The 15511-nt window shown below is 41.7% G+C and overlaps 1 protein-coding gene and 1 pseudogene across 1 annotated transcript in view; one reads left to right on the top strand and one right to left on the bottom strand.

The window, feature by feature from the left end:
* Nucleotides 1–11406, top strand: part of Isoc1 (isochorismatase domain containing 1) — a 72041-nt gene extending 60635 nt beyond the window's left edge. Inside the window, exon 6 of the mRNA XM_087896045.1 lies at nucleotides 10765–11406. Coding sequence (XP_087752171.1) covers nucleotides 10765–10794 — 30 coding nt within the window. The 3' untranslated portion in view covers nucleotides 10795–11406. The remainder of the gene's footprint in view (nucleotides 1–10764) is intronic.
* LOC148119986 (Nuclear RNase P) lies at nucleotides 3445–3634 on the bottom strand (annotated as a pseudogene).
* Nucleotides 11407–15511: the final 4105 nt, after the last annotated feature.

The raw sequence follows: 15511 nt of genomic DNA, 5'->3' as shown, positions 1-15511 counted from the left end.
TCATATTGCTAGGCTTGTGGGCAAATGCCCTTACTTGCTGAATCCTCTCACTGGCCCTTGCCTTTGCTCAAGGATGTACTGCCAATTTCTAGTGCTTTTAAGAGTTCAGAGGCTTTTCTTGGTTCTGGCCCATTTCTGCAGTGCACAGGTTCTTGTTGTGAACTCTGCCATGGCTGTTAATTATTTTGAAAATGACTTCAGATTTGGTACTGCAGCTCTGACTTGTCTTTTGAACTTCTAGGCAATACTTCCCAAATCCTGCAGAAAATCTTTATCTTGACACGTACTGTCTCTCACTCACAACATACCTCAGCCTATCCAGCCATGCTGTTTATGACATCACGGTCATAAAAGGTCTGACTTCATTTCCTTTCTAAATGCTGTTATTTGGATTTTAGGTTCTATTTTAATAGTGTGGCCTTGGTCATTTCCAAATTACCCAAAACAAGATTAATTAAATGAATTAACTAAAACAAATTCTCATCTTTATGGTTCAGGAAAAATTAAGAGCTTGAGTGATAATGGAAATGTGAGTAGATGACTTAGAAAACAAAAACTTGTGCCTTATTCACAATTTTCATGTAAAATTCTTTCAAAATCCATGAATTCCAACACCAAGCATCAGCCATCTCTTCTCACTGAGTCCCTCCAGGCTCTCCCCTCCCATCCCTGGAGAGTGTCCCAGATGTAGAGTGGATTTACTACAGCCCCGTCTGTAATTTGTACTTAACTCTCAGACAGTCTGCTCACCAGATTCTCGTCATCAAACACACATTACCTTCCTATTTCCCCTTAACCTTAAGCTATCTCACCAGATTTTGAAAGGGAGTCAGGTTTTACCCCTCATTAGTCCCTTTAGTCCAAAGACCCTGGTGGGTTGAAATATCATCAAACATTGTCCCTTATCTGAATACATTCCTGCCTGACTTAGTCTCTGTATTTGGAAACAGTGTTTCTGTTGTCTACATGTTAAATATTATCACGGCTTTGCCTTCATTTTCAAAGAAAGATAAATTACATTTTACTACCTTTTCCCCTGGTTTTTCTTTGTTCTTATTCCAAACCTTAAATAACTTACAGGATAGATATATTTTAGAATAACCGCTTGAATAACCCTACTCCCTTAAATAGAATCTGTATTTCTTGGCTTTCCCTCCTTGTTCTTTTGTACAATGAGTTGTTTATTAAACTTGTTTATTCTCCTGCAGACAATCCGTACATCTGGTTGATATAACACATCCTACGTTTGGCATTTCAGGTCTTTAGAACACTTGCCTCCCAATGGTCCTCCCTATTTTTTCTGTTGCTTTCCAGCAGTCTCCCACATAGGTTTCCTTCTTTCTCTAGCGGCTGTATCCACAAGGTGCCCATCTTTAAATTTTACCTTCCACCCGCATTTCTTTACCAGCAAAAACTACGCCTTCAAGACTCTGCTTAAAAGCGGAAAAAAAAAAAGGAAAAAGGTCAGATCTGCCTTTGTTTGCGATTCATTTTCTCATTGTTAGCTCAAAGGGGGCAGAGAGTAAGCCTTCTTCATCCTTAATACATCTATCTCTGAGGAGTCTCTGTTATCTTTCCCCTGAAAAGGTTAAATAACACTTCATTTGTTTCATGAAAATTGTAAGAAAAGAATCAGATAATTTTATTTTATTTTTTTCAGTAGGAATAAGCAGACTCCATTTTCCATATGTCCCACCAATGGGGATTACATACCTTGGACAGATGGCAAGGTGTAACTTTGTATCTGTAGACTAAACAACAAGGGAGATTTAAAATACAGAAATATCAAGGCTAAAAAACAAGTATCTTTTTAAACATGGGTTTCGATTCTTTAGCTGTGACTTTGCATATCAATGGAACATTCTGTAACTGTTTTGGTACAATGTGTATGCTTTGTGTAGTTTCTACGCCAGTCTAATGTTTTATTGTTGGAGCAGTGCTGCATCTGAATCTATTCCTGCTTCAGCTACCGACTGTGACTTTGAAATCACTTCCTGGCTGCTCAGGCCTAGGTCTGGCGGGACTTCAGCATCTGCGGGGCGCCATCCTGTCCCGCAGGAATGAACGCCACCAAAAACGAGAATTCCTTCTCTGGTCACATCTTTATTTGGAGCATTCCCTTGAGGAAAATTGGGGGAAGGGACGATAGAGCAGGGACGAGAGAAAGCTTAGAGAGAGGAAGTAGGGTCCCGAGGCATCTGCTTTTAAACGGTGGAGCGGCTTGAACGCTGTCCTGATTGGTTAATGCCATTCTGCTGGTCTGAGCATGTGCAGGCAAGGGTGCAGGCAGGGGTGCTCAGCCCCACATGGCTACCTCCAAACTGCAGGACCACCTGTGCCTCCAGGTGGCTCCCAACATCTCCCCCTAATTATTGTCTTTAAGAGCAATAAGGCAAAACTATTTTCCAATCTGGTCCCCACCTAGACGCAGCATGCCAAGGATATCTCTGCTCCCACCCATCTCCAAGGAGGGAGAAAGGCAGAATAGAGTCAGTCAGAAAATTGTTAAGAGATAAGAGGTTGCACAGGGTGTTGCTCAAGTCGATGGTGTGAAACAGCTGCTCTTGGCACCGCCCAGAAGGTCATCTCTGCTGTCTCCGCATGAATCTTCCACAGCAGGACACTCAGCATCCACTGGGTCGTCTTCTTTATCTCTCTGGTCGGTCTCTGCTGGCATCCAGATGTATGTCAGCATTCCTAGAAAAACATAAACAAAACTCTCCTCCCAAATTAACATTTAAGAGTATTAAAAACTCTCAGTGTAAAAATTCAGCACAATCAGTACTGGAAGTAGGCTGGTTTTGAACTTAGAGATCTGCAGGTCTCTGCTTCAAAAAGCAAATCTTGTTTGCCTGTACCAGCAAAATTTTGAATTAAAAATTAAGTGTAAAGAATGCAAGAGAAATCCTTTCTCTGGGGGAAGCTGTCACTGGTAGTGTATTCCCCCTCTTATGTCTAAAAACCAAAGCAGTTGTCACTGGGAATTGAACTCAGGACCTTTGGAAGAGCAGGCAATGCCCTTAACCGCTGAGCCATCTCTCCAGCTCCCCTATTCAGATGGAAAAACCTCTAGGTAACATTGTTTATCTCACCAGGTGCCTCAGGCAAAAGGTCCGCCTTTCTTTGTTACCTAGGATACGGTAACCAGGTAAACATGCCTTTATTATGATAATCACGACCAGTTCTTTAAGGGAGAATGGGCGTAGCATCGATCTGGCTACTTCCTGCTGACAAAGGGGCGATGTTTGGGGGATAAATGTTTTTATCTGACTGAATTTTTGGCGACAAATGTTTTTATCTGACTGAATTCTTGGCGACCTTGGCTGAGGGCGGCGGCAGCAGCGGACAGCGGCGGCTGCCACAGCTCCGCCTCTGAAGCCCATAATGGCGCGCTCCGCATGGCCCAAAGGCATGGCTCCGCCCCGGGCCTTGCGCGGGCTTGCCGTTTCACCTCAGGCAATGAACTCGCACCGCCGGCTGTGAGCCTTTTCCAAGCTCCGGCGAGGGGGGGCATCCGCCCACCCGTGGAGGGGCTTCTCCTGCCCGGTCCGCCCGCGCGCAGAGCCCCGTTCTCTGGGAACTCACCTCCCCGCTCGCCCATGTTGCTATGGAAACACAGTTTTTCCGCAGAGCCGATTCAGCTCCTCTTTGCCTTCTATGGCGCCGCTGCTCACCACGCAGCTTCCGCCTCAGTCAGGCGAGTCCGCTCAGGTGCTGAAAAAGTCCTCCAAAAACCATAGCCCCGCCAGAAGGCCTCTGATGTCACACGGACTTTAGCCCGCCCGCGACCTGGCTATTCGCAGGCCTCCAGCAAACTCCCCGCCAGCAACTGGTTGCGTCTCCCTCCTGAGTAGCTGGGATCACAGGTGTGCACCACCGTGCCTGGCCCACTTCCGTGTTTCTAATCAGGCATTACCGCTCAAAGGCGGGCCGGCTGCCGCCAGCACTCTCAGCACGATCAAGCAGCTTGTCTTTCTCAGTCAAAAATTAAAGTTTTTTGTACGTGAGAGCCAGAGACTGAGCTCTCTTAACAAAATTAGGCGAAAATCACCTCCAAAAGCTCTGTGGCTCTTTAAGAATAGGGAAGGCAGTGATCAAGTTCGCCTCCCTACGAGACTGTTGCCTCCAGTCTCTAACAGCGAGTACGCAGGTGGACAGAGAGGGAGCGGAAGCCGCGGTCTCCCGTACCCCATCGTCCTCAAAGTCCCGCCTTAGTTACCTCGCCTTTTTTGCTGCTGTTTACATTCCTCCTGCACTGAACTTAAGGGATTTTTCTTCCCCGTTGCTTTTTGTACCTTCTTTCAGATACCTTAACTTTGATTTTTTTTGTATTTTTTTTTTCTATTTAGGCCTATCCTTTGAAATTCCTTTTTACATTTCTTTTCCTCCCCTTTCTGGGGATTTCAGACGTCACTCACCGCTCCATGTTCTCAGAGTTCTGAAATTCAAGGCTCTCTGTGCTGGTGTCTGATCTTGGCTTTTTCTCCCGGGCTTTCTCAGGGTCCCCCGGCGTAGTTGTCAGGGTCCCTCAGCGTCCCGGAGTTTCGAGCACCAGTTACGGGGCGCCATCCTGTCCCGCAGGAATGAACGCCACCAAAAACGAGAATTCCTTCTCTGGTCACATCTTTATTTGGAGCATTCCCTTGAGGAAAATTGGGGGAAGGGACGATAGAGCAGGGACGAGAGAAAGCTTAGAGAGAGGAAGTAGGGTCCCGAGGCATCTGCTTTTAAACGGTGGAGCGGCTTGAACGCTGTCCTGATTGGTTAATGCCATTCTGCTGGTCTGAGCATGTGCAGGCAAGGGTGCAGGCAGGGGTGCTCAGCCCCACATGGCTACCTCCAAACTGCAGGACCACCTGTGCCTCCAGGTGGCTCCCAACAAGCATCCACCTCTACAACCATTGCAAACAGCTACAATCATTACAGGCAGCACCACCAGAAGGAGACCAGTTGTTTAAACACATGAACCTATGTCACAATGCCTTCAAATCAAAGAGCACCATGTATGTTTGAATGGTCTGCTACCCAAAGATTAGAACGCTTCTGCAAGAAGCCTCCAGACTGTTGCCACTGCCATTTTTTAGTTTTAGGACATTTGGGAGACAAGTAAAAGAGGGGTGTGTGTGTGTGTGTGTGTGTGTGTGTGGTGTGTCTGTATGCCTCTGAGTGTGTGCTAGCTGAAGTGATTAAGCATGTTAGGTTGTAGGAAGTAGTATAGATGAAAACATGGGGACTTTCAAGGTGCCTTTCTGTTTCTAAGATCCTCTCTGTTGGTAAGGTGTAAAATTTAACCCAATCTCAGTCACCACAGGCAGGATAAGACCAAATTCTCAGGTCTTTTGGAAATGATGGCAAGATAGTTTGTACCAGATATGAAACAGACTGTAGAGGGGTGGTAGAAAAGGGAAATCATGGATTTAAAAAAAAAAGGGCTTCATGGAGTTATGCATTCTCTAAAGAGTTATACTGTATTCATACTCATTTTTCAAATGGGAAGTGATGTTTGTGAACGTCTTCATTTCTATGACCTATTTTCAGATTAGGATGACTAAGTTACCCTCAATTTTATTATCATATGTAAATATGTGTTTACCTCACATTTTTCGTGTCTTTTATGCTAATATATAGTAAATGGTATTGTGGTGTGTTTGTTGTTTCTTTTTGTTTAATTTATTCTTTGATAATTTTATATCTGATACAATGTATTTTGATCAGATCCACCCCCAACTCCTCCAGGATGTCCCAATGTCCCCCTCCTAACTTCAGAATCCTCTGCCCCTCTCCTAAGTATATTTCTACCTTGTCTTAGGTAGGGTTATCATTGCTCTGGTGACACGTTATGACCCCACAACTGAAGCAACATAGGGAGAAAAAGGTTTGTTTGGCTTCTTCTTCTACATTGTACTTCTACATTGTTCCTTCAGCTCAGGACAGAAACTCAAACATGGCAGGAACCTGGAAGCAGGAACTGATGCCAAGTCTATGGAGGAGTGCTGCTTCCTGGTTTGCTTCTTGTGCCTTGCTTAGCCTGCTTTCTTATAGAACCCAGGACCACCATCCCAGGCGTGTCCCCACATGCACTGTGCTGGGCCTTCCATCATGAGTAACTAATTAAGAAAATGCCCTATGGACTTGTCTACAGCCAGTTCCTATGGAGGCATTTTCTCAGTCGTGTTTCCCTCTCCTCAGATGATTATAGCTTGTCCAAGCTGATAGAAAACTAACCAGCACGTACCTGTTAGCACGACTGGACAGCTTTCCATGTATAGGAGACATTTTTGTTTGAACAATGTCATAGGGAAATCTGACTTTGACGCTGTCTTGAATCAATATTTGGCCCGCTTAAGTTGACTTTCACCTGCTGATTTTCTATTGCTCTAGAGCAACTAAACTCGGGTCCCTTTATCAAGCTAAAAAAGTATCCTTAGTTCATGCTTCTGGAGTCTGGAAGTTCTATACTTAGTAGTAACTGCATGGCGTGACTGTCTTTCCTGTGTCATACCATGGTCAAAGGAGAAGGGTGGGTGGTTATGCATAAGGCAAGATTTGAGGGGAAGCCTTAGTTTGAAAGAGCTAACTCTAATTAGTGACAACTAATTCAGTTTTTCAAAAATTTACTCAGTAAAGACTTCCTTAAGTTCCCATCATCCAACTCTGCTAGGACAATGACCAACTGCAACATGAGGTCCTAACGGAGACAGACGACACCGAGTCATAGCACTGGTCCCTCTGTCTCATTAGTTAGAATTCTTAAAAGAGCTGTCTGACCCACTCCCACTTACACAGTGCCCTGGTTAAGGTGTATACCTCTGAATCAATGAGGTGTGATCATGTAGACATGAACTTTCTCCCCCACTCTCACCAGTGAAGCAGTGTGAAAGCTCACTTGTAAGGAGTAGGGTTGGAATCTGCCTTGTATCCTCACACATGTGGAGGAAAACTAAAGACTGATTCCATTTCACATTGCAAGAATACACTGAGGTAAAAGAAACAGAGTGGAAATATTGGATAATTCTGTTATTACCCAGGATTGGAACTATATAGATTCCAGTGATTTACTTCTAAATTCAGGTCAGCTATCTATCTATCTATCTATCTATCTATCTATCTATCTATCTATCTATCTATCTATCTATCTACCTATCTATCTATCTACTTATTTAAATGGTTTTTAATCTTTATTCTTACTTTATCTGTATGGCTGTTTAGCCCATGTGTGTCTGTACATTGTGTGTGTACAGTGTTGAGGTCAGAAGAGAGGGCTGGATCCCCTGAGACTGTAGGTGCAGTTGTGTATGATCTGTCATGGGGTGCTGATCCCAGGTCCCCTGGAAGAGCAGTCACAAACAACCACTGAGCCATCTCTCCAGTCCTCATTCCTGCTATTTCTGTTTGCATATTGTCAGCAACAAAATAAAAATAAAATAAAATAAAAAAGCTTTGTGAAAGACTTTGAAGCAACTTCCAATTAAATTTTATAGATCATTTAGCTCATTCAAAACCTGCATTTAACATAGTAAGTATAAAACATTTTAAAGATTTCTAATTTTTTGTATATGCATGTATATTTTTTTAAAGTTTTGTTTGTGGCCCATTTTTAGCAGCCCCTTAAAGATCATCTGGCACCAGGACGTACCTTCTAAAGTGTTAAGTGTCTGTGAATGATAAGCAGGCTTTTAGAAGTTCCCGAATGAAGTGTTGCCTCTGAAGGTCAGCAAGTCCTGCCTGCAGACAAAAAGAAAGGAGCTGTCTGGGTAACCAGCAGCAGGTTTCTCAGTGTGCTAAAAGCCATATGGAACAGACTTACCAGAAGTCAACTTGACAGATGAATTTTAGTTGTTGACAGAACTCTGAAAATGTTTTTCCTATTTGTGTATTTTGAAGGTATCTAGAATACAGAGTTAAAAAAAATACAAACTAAAACTTGGAGCTAGACTTTCTCATATTAGCACTATACATGTTAATGTTGACTGATGGTTTATTTTCAAGGGTTGTGGTAAAGCCAGATACCTTAGAAGGTATATATTGTGCATTTTGAAAAAAAAAACGCATTTAAAGCAGCTCTTTTGATTTGTCTTCAAATTTATTTCCTGATAAACAAAAGGTCTGTGTTCATATTATTACATCACCTTTTATAAGACACAAATGTTAAACTATCATAGAGATAAAGTAATATCTGTAAAAATCCCTCAATTTATATAAAGCCTTACTCTAAGAATGGTCTGTTTCTACAATATGATTTTGTCTACCTATAAAAATTAATGTAGCTCTAGTGATGTCTAGTATGAAGAGTGACCTGGGTTTGACTCTCAGCATTGAAAGAAAAGTGAAGGTAATTATCTCCGCAATAAAACCATACACACGTCTTTGTGTACATAAGTGCAAATGTGGAGGAGAGACTAAAATATCACATATATTGTTGGCTAAAGAAAAAGCTACACTTTCTGCCTTTTGTTTAGGAAGAACTGTGAGGGGAAACATGTTGACCAGGTAGTTGATAGGCTTAAGCCATAGAAAAAAAATTGCTCAACATTTGTGGTATGTCTGGATAATCTGCTAAAGATAGATGACTCTGCAGTTTTTTTTTTGTTTACAGACATAGAATAAAAAGCATGTGTACTGCATTCAGATGTGTATGTGAGTGGAGGTCAGAGACAGATGTCCCTTGTCTTCATCACTGTATATGTTTGTTTTTCCAAACTCAGTCTGTGGATGTACATACCAGTAAGGTATATTTCTTTGTAAAAATTTTTTAAAATTTTGTTGAGATTAGGAGCCAGGTGTGGTGGTGCATGCCTTTGATCCCAGCACTCAGGAGGCAGAGGCAGGTGGATCTCTGTAAGCGAGAGGCCAACCTGGTCTACAAAGAGAGTTCCAGGACAGCTTGAGCTGTTACAAAGAGAAAGCCTGGTTTTTTGGAAGACAAAAAATTGTCAAGATTATATTTTCATAATTTTCCCCTTTCCTCTTCCTTCCTCTAAACCCTCCTTGTATCCCACCTCCCTCCCTTTTAAATCCATAGCCTATTTTTTCTTTAATTGATGTTACATATATATTCACACATACATCTATTCCTAAATATGTCTATAATACACATAATTCATTGTATAAATATGCCTATATAGTTTAAATAAAAGTTTCCCATTTGGGCTCATAATGCTCCCCTCAAGACCCATAAACATTTAACAAAAATTTTAACATCCGGCATGTGAGGCCCTCTTTTAAGTTGTTGGTAAAGTTGTCCAAGAGACTCACAAGCATAGGCTATTGTTACTGCCTTGCCTGCACACCAGAAGTGTGCAGAAGTTGCTGAAGACTTCATAAATACAGACACAAGGCCTAGAGGCCCCTGAGAGCGCCTTCCTTGAAGACAAGCTTTGACGGTACTAGAAGGTGCCGTGTAAACTTGAAAGGAGTGAGTGATCAGCAGTCCTATGCGGCTATAACATCTGTGAACCACAACAATGACCAAAATGGCAAAACAACCACATGGGTGCAGTAGTGGCACATATAACTTGGAGGTAACCAGTAGCTCTCTAATTGACCATAAGACTCATTCAATGAGAGGGAAATCATTCCTGGTGCTGGAAACATAGACATTTACCAAAGCCTAGTAAAATCATGGATCTTGGAGAAGAATCTACAATTGCCACTTTACTAACCAAGCATAATCCTTTACTATACTCTGAATGTTTGCCCTTATACCCACAGATAAGTTTAGTCCTCATCCTTCATCCATAAAGGATGTGGGATATCCTTCTGTATGCTGCAAATATGTAGTGCTCTTACTGGTTGATGAATAGATGAATAAAGTTGCTTTGGTCTATGCCAGAATAGAACATAGCTTAGACAGGAAATCTAAGCAGAGATACAGGTGAAAAGGGGCAGGGTTGAGAGAGATGCCAGTGAGTCGCTGGAGCAATAAGATGTGTTTGAGAAGAGGTAACACCACAAAGCTATGTGGTGATACACAGGTTATTAGAAATGGATTAAATCACATGTAAGAACTAGTCAGTAATAAGCCTGAACCACCGTCTAAGCAATTATAATTAGTAGTGCAAACCGGTAAAAAGCCTGAGACACAGGCTAAGCAATTATAATTAATAGTAAGGCTCTGAATGATTATTTTATAAGCAACTCTGGGAACCAGTGGGTGGGATTAAAACCAGTCGTGGGTGGGACAGAGAAAAGTCTCCAGCAACACAGAAATTCTTTGCAACAGGCAGAGATCATTATAGAAAACCACAGCTGATCAAATCACAGAACTGTGGAGCCCAGCTGTTACATCTACAATACCTTATTTTTTGAAACAAGGTCTCTCATTGAACCTGAACCTTATTGATTCAGCTAGGCTGGTGACCAATGAGCTTCAGAATCTGCCAGTTGCTACCCTAACAATTGAGTTCCAGAAATGTGTACCATAGTGTATGGCTTTTCTGTGAGTGCTGGCGATTCAGACTCGGGTCTTAGTGCTTAGGCACAAAACACTTCCTCAACAAGGCCATCTCCCAAGGCCTGGTTTTAGGACCTCCTTACATCCTTAAAATTAATAAAAACTTGAAAGAACTTCTTTTAGATAAATTTTGAAGACCCGATAACACACAGTTTGATATTCTTCAGAATGGTGTAATGGATATCATATACCCTCTGGAAGTTTCTATAGAACATTTATAAAAGTATCAGAATAGTAAAAATTGATAGCATCTTTTTTTATTATTTACTATTACTAATTGTGTCTGCTTTATCTGTTTATTTGCATACTAGACAAGTATCTTAGTATGGTCTGCCAAGTGATTGCCATGCACACAGTGAAGAACTATAAGACATCACTGCTCTCTGTTTGGAGGATGAAAAAAACTACAGGACCATGAGGGGAGATGGACCTTCTGAAGATTAGTGTCTTCGTCAGAATTCTATCGCTGTGAAGAGACACCATGACCACAGAAACTTTTAAAAAGAAAAACATTTAATTGGGACTGGCTTACAGTGCAGAGATTTAGTCCAGTATCATGGCAGGAAGCATGGCGGCATGCAGGCAGACATGATGCTGGAGAGGTAGCTGAGTGTTCTACATCTGGATCTGCAGACAGCAGGAAGAGACCTTGAGCCATTGAGGTGCCTTGAGTTTCAAGGCATCCCCCCTCCCAACAGTGACACACTTACTCCAAAAAAGCCATACCTACTCCAATAAGACAATACCTCCTAATTGCACCAGTCCCTGTGAGCCTCTGGGGGCCATTTTAATTCAAACCACCCTAGCTGGGAACTAGGAACTACTAACAGATGTAGAGATCTGTATCAAATCCTTAGGAACGGAATCTGCCTGCACTCCTGTAAAGAATTTGTAAAACCAGAATGGGAGATTTTCCCATTAGATGTTCTTTTCAATAAATTAGTTTAACTGTCTGAGATTTGCAAAGGGTAATATTTTATATATGGCTTTGGAGTTAGCCTCTTGTACACACACTAGCAATATGTGTAAAATATTACCAGTCTTTCAGAAATGTGAAGATTTCAAAACATGGGGAGTAAACTTTCAGGACTATGACAGTCATGGTCTCATCTTCATGTTTTCCATTGGTCAGGATAGAGAAATGCCTTCTTATGGATGTTTGGGAAGCTGTAGGGAGGCATGCTTCAGAGGGGATCTGTCAGAGGGATGGATGGCAGGGAGTGTGGAGCAAGCCCTTTCCCTTTGCTTGCACAGTGGAGAAGGCTAACACGACAGGCAATGGGGAGATACCTACTCCTCTCCAGTTACTTAAAGAGAAAAATCTCCCGTCTGCATCCTCACTAAAATGTGCCTTCCTGGGACAAACATATGCGAGCAGTTGCCAAAGATTCCCCTTGCTCAGCTTTTACTTTACGCCAGACAAGTGACACATGGCCTCTTTAAAAATATGAAAACACAGCATGCTAGTTTTAAAAGATTTCTGCTCTGTTTAATTTTAAATTGATTTCCCTTACTTGTCAAATTCTCTCATTTAACACCAAGAGATTTCTATATTGAATGGCAAATTAATTTGTTTGGCTATGGGACAAAAGATACAGTAAGACTTCTGATTAAACTACTTTAGTATTCTTTAATACATGAGCTATTTCTCTTTCTAGCTGCTGCCTCCTCGGCATCTCCCCGCTCCTCCCTGTTGTTCTTCTCTTTCCTATTCTTACTCCCCCTCTTCCCTAGTCCTCTGCCTGCCCTTTTTTTCCCCTCTCTCTTTCTTTCTCTCTCCTGTGTTTCCTTCTTGCTCTCTTTCTCTCCCTTTCTTCCTCCTTTCTCTCCCTCACTCTTTCCACTAATCAGATATATAACCTTCTATAAACTAGGTCCTGAAAACTTAATATTAATTTATATTGAATCAACTTAATATGCATGTGTAGATCATGTAAGGACATATATCACATTTTTATAATAAGGGATGTGTATCTCATTTATACACATTAAATATGTAATCTAATTAATTAAAGTATAGTTAATGCCTGATCAATGGAGTTATCAGAATTAATATATGAGACTATCAGTGAAGACATTTAGATCTTTAGTTTCTCAAAAATCTAATTACAAATCCAGCAGGCATTTACAGAGGCTCCATATTCACATCTGCCTGATGCATTTGCCCACATCAATCTTTTATACAGGGTATTTAAAACATTCTAAAGATAAAGCTTTCTTAAAATGCAATTACAGAACCATTCACATATGTTTATATTTCAAGGGCATAAATTTAACATTCTTCTGTGCAGAGATTTCGAATTTTAACTAAACTTTCTTGCCTATTACTGTTAAGACTTTAATGGCCTCAACTCTTGCTGCAGTCTTTTGCTTTGTTGTTGAGATGGTTTGAGCGTAAGTTGCAAAATGCCCCCTTTTATTCTTCCTAGTATTGCATATCAGAAGTTAGCTATAATGTAATTTGCTCTTGAAGTTGTAAGATACTATAAGTACTCTGAGTCATGCAAGACTTAAAATCCTATTTAAACTGAGGTTTAGCATCAATCAAAAATAACAAAGAATATATAGTTATGGGTACCCATGAAATAGTGCACTAAGGTCATTCATTAGTCTATGGTGCTATCGCCTTTGTTGCCCTTCACTAAAGCTGTCCATCTATTCAGGGCACTTAGCAATGCCATTCTGTATTTCCCCTTGTCATGTGCTATGCATTTGCTGTAGAGAGTTTAATTCAATGTTTAGGAAAACAAGTCCAATGTCTACCAGAAAGGGAAATGCAATTATTGATAAAGGCATAGATGTGTCAAAGGTGAAACTGTTACTCTTCCAAAGCAGCTAATGTATGGCTTCATTCTGTGAACACACTAAAATGTCACCGTCTACTTAAAGCCCCTTTCGTGTCCTATGAAGGGGAGAAGAAGAGAAAAACAGTGGCGCAACTTGAATTCATACATTTACTAGCTTACCACACCATCCAGATACTTAGTGCTTTAACTCCCTCTGTCTTTCCCACTCTCATATAAAATGTCATTTGTGTGATTTGGGGATCCAAGAGGCACCTGCTTATGACTATGTCACTTGGTTTAGAAACTACACTCTTGCGTTTCTGTGTTAATCATTATTTTCCTTTAGAACACATCCATTTTGCTTTGATTCTTTTAAATATATTATAGGACTCAGTGTGTTCCGCTTTTGTGGACAGTATTTCCATCAATGTTTTAGTAAGATTGGCTGACATTTAGAAATAATCTATTTTTATTTCCGATAGTGTCATAGATTTCATATTGATCACACCTACCCACCCTCTAACTTCCCCTAATGTCCTTCCAAAATTCATAGTCTCTTTTTTAAAAATTGTCTTGATAACCCTTTGAGTGCTGCTTATTTGTGTACCGGTGCTTCACCGTGCCGTGGAGCAAGTGTCACCCACCAGCAGCCACGTCCCCAAAGGAGACTGCCCACTCCCTCATCATCCATCAAATGCCGACGACTCTTCTTTCAGGGCTAGGGTCCTAGGGCCTTTCCACAGCTATACTGGAATTAAAATATATATATATTTCTATTGATTCTTTGGGAATTTCACATCATGCATTCTGGGCACACCCATCTCCCAGTTCCCCCATGTCTACCATCCAGCCCTGTGACCCCCCACAGAATGAATAAAATAAAAATGATAATTACAAATATATAATTGGTGTTATCTATATACACAGTGGATCACTGTCAAATTCTCATTGGCCTGTCCCTTAAATAGACTGAGTTGTTCCCCTCTGGTACCCCGCCAGAAACCATCAATTGTGGAGAGCTAAACTTAGCAATTCTTATCACAGTTTTTAAGAATTCTCTTTGAAGATATCCTGTTTAGGCTGTTACTTTTGTGTGTGTGGGTACATTGGAGGGTGGGGTAGAGGTTTCTTGGAAGTCTTCCATGTCCCCTTTTCTCATCTGTATGTCTGCAATCACCCATATCGGTGCACAAGTAGCTTCCTTACACTTTACAGTCCATGGGGCACGGATCGTGGACCGCTGTGTGTTTTCTGGTGACAACACAGATGCCGAACACGGCCCCCAGTTGCTGTAGGACCACAGACCCAGACTAGGCCCACTGGGGCAGCAGGGCACCAATCTGGTCCCAGGTGGCAGTACAGGCTACTTACATCGATATGATCCCCCAGGGGCAGCACTGCCTACCGATACCAACACAGTTTCACACTGCAGCCCGCACCCCAGACATCTGCCTGCTCCGTGTTGGTAACTCGGGCCATGGACACCAGCGCAGATACTGACTGCAGCAGGACCTCGGTCCCAGGCACGGCCCACGGTGCTAGCATGGATCACCAGGGGCTCAGATGCTAGCGTAGGCCACTCCCATCAGCCTAGTCTTCACCTCTGTCCTGTCTCTAGTTCTGCCTCCCTCCAGTGTGCATCGCTCCACTTCTGTACCTCTGTCTTCCCACCACCACATACTTGCTCATCATAGTGACACCCGCAGTAGGGGCAGGCCAGGGTGTCTTCCCTCCTGCTGGAAATTTGAATGGCTTGAACTTGTGCAGTCAAGCTCAGCTACTGTTGGGCTGATACATCAACAGCCACGTCATGCCCGAAAGTCAACATTTCACAGTTCTTAGAGTTCTTATTACCTGTCCATCTTGGGTATGAGAGGCATGACAGCATCTCATTTATTTTCTATGCGTTACTTTTCTATAGGCTAGATTCTATTCTTTGGGATTTTTTTTTATTCCTTGAAAGGATTTCTCTCCAGGTTTTCTTGAGGGTAGCAGAGAGAAAAATCACATCAATATTAAACTAAATTTGTACATAGTTGAGAAATATTCTTTTTTCTGTTTTTAAGATAGTTTTTTTAAATACATGATGCTAACATATAGTTAAAAATTATATGTATTCATTTCAGTGAAAAATAAAGCTACTACTAATTGAAATGTCTACTAAATCTTAACTAATGAATATTTAAATCTTCCTAGAAAATACATTTCTCATACAGAATTTGTATCTGGAATTTTCCCTCCAAGAGGGTGTTTTTTGTTTGTTTGTTTGTTT

The sequence above is a fragment of the Myodes glareolus genome, chromosome 13 (assembly GCF_982192425.1).
Source record: "Myodes glareolus chromosome 13, mMyoGla1.1, whole genome shotgun sequence".
In the NCBI taxonomy this organism is placed as follows: domain Eukaryota; kingdom Metazoa; phylum Chordata; class Mammalia; order Rodentia; family Cricetidae; genus Myodes; species Myodes glareolus.
The sequence above is the reverse complement of the archived record's forward strand: the minus strand, read 5'-3'. Positions and strand labels throughout refer to the sequence as shown.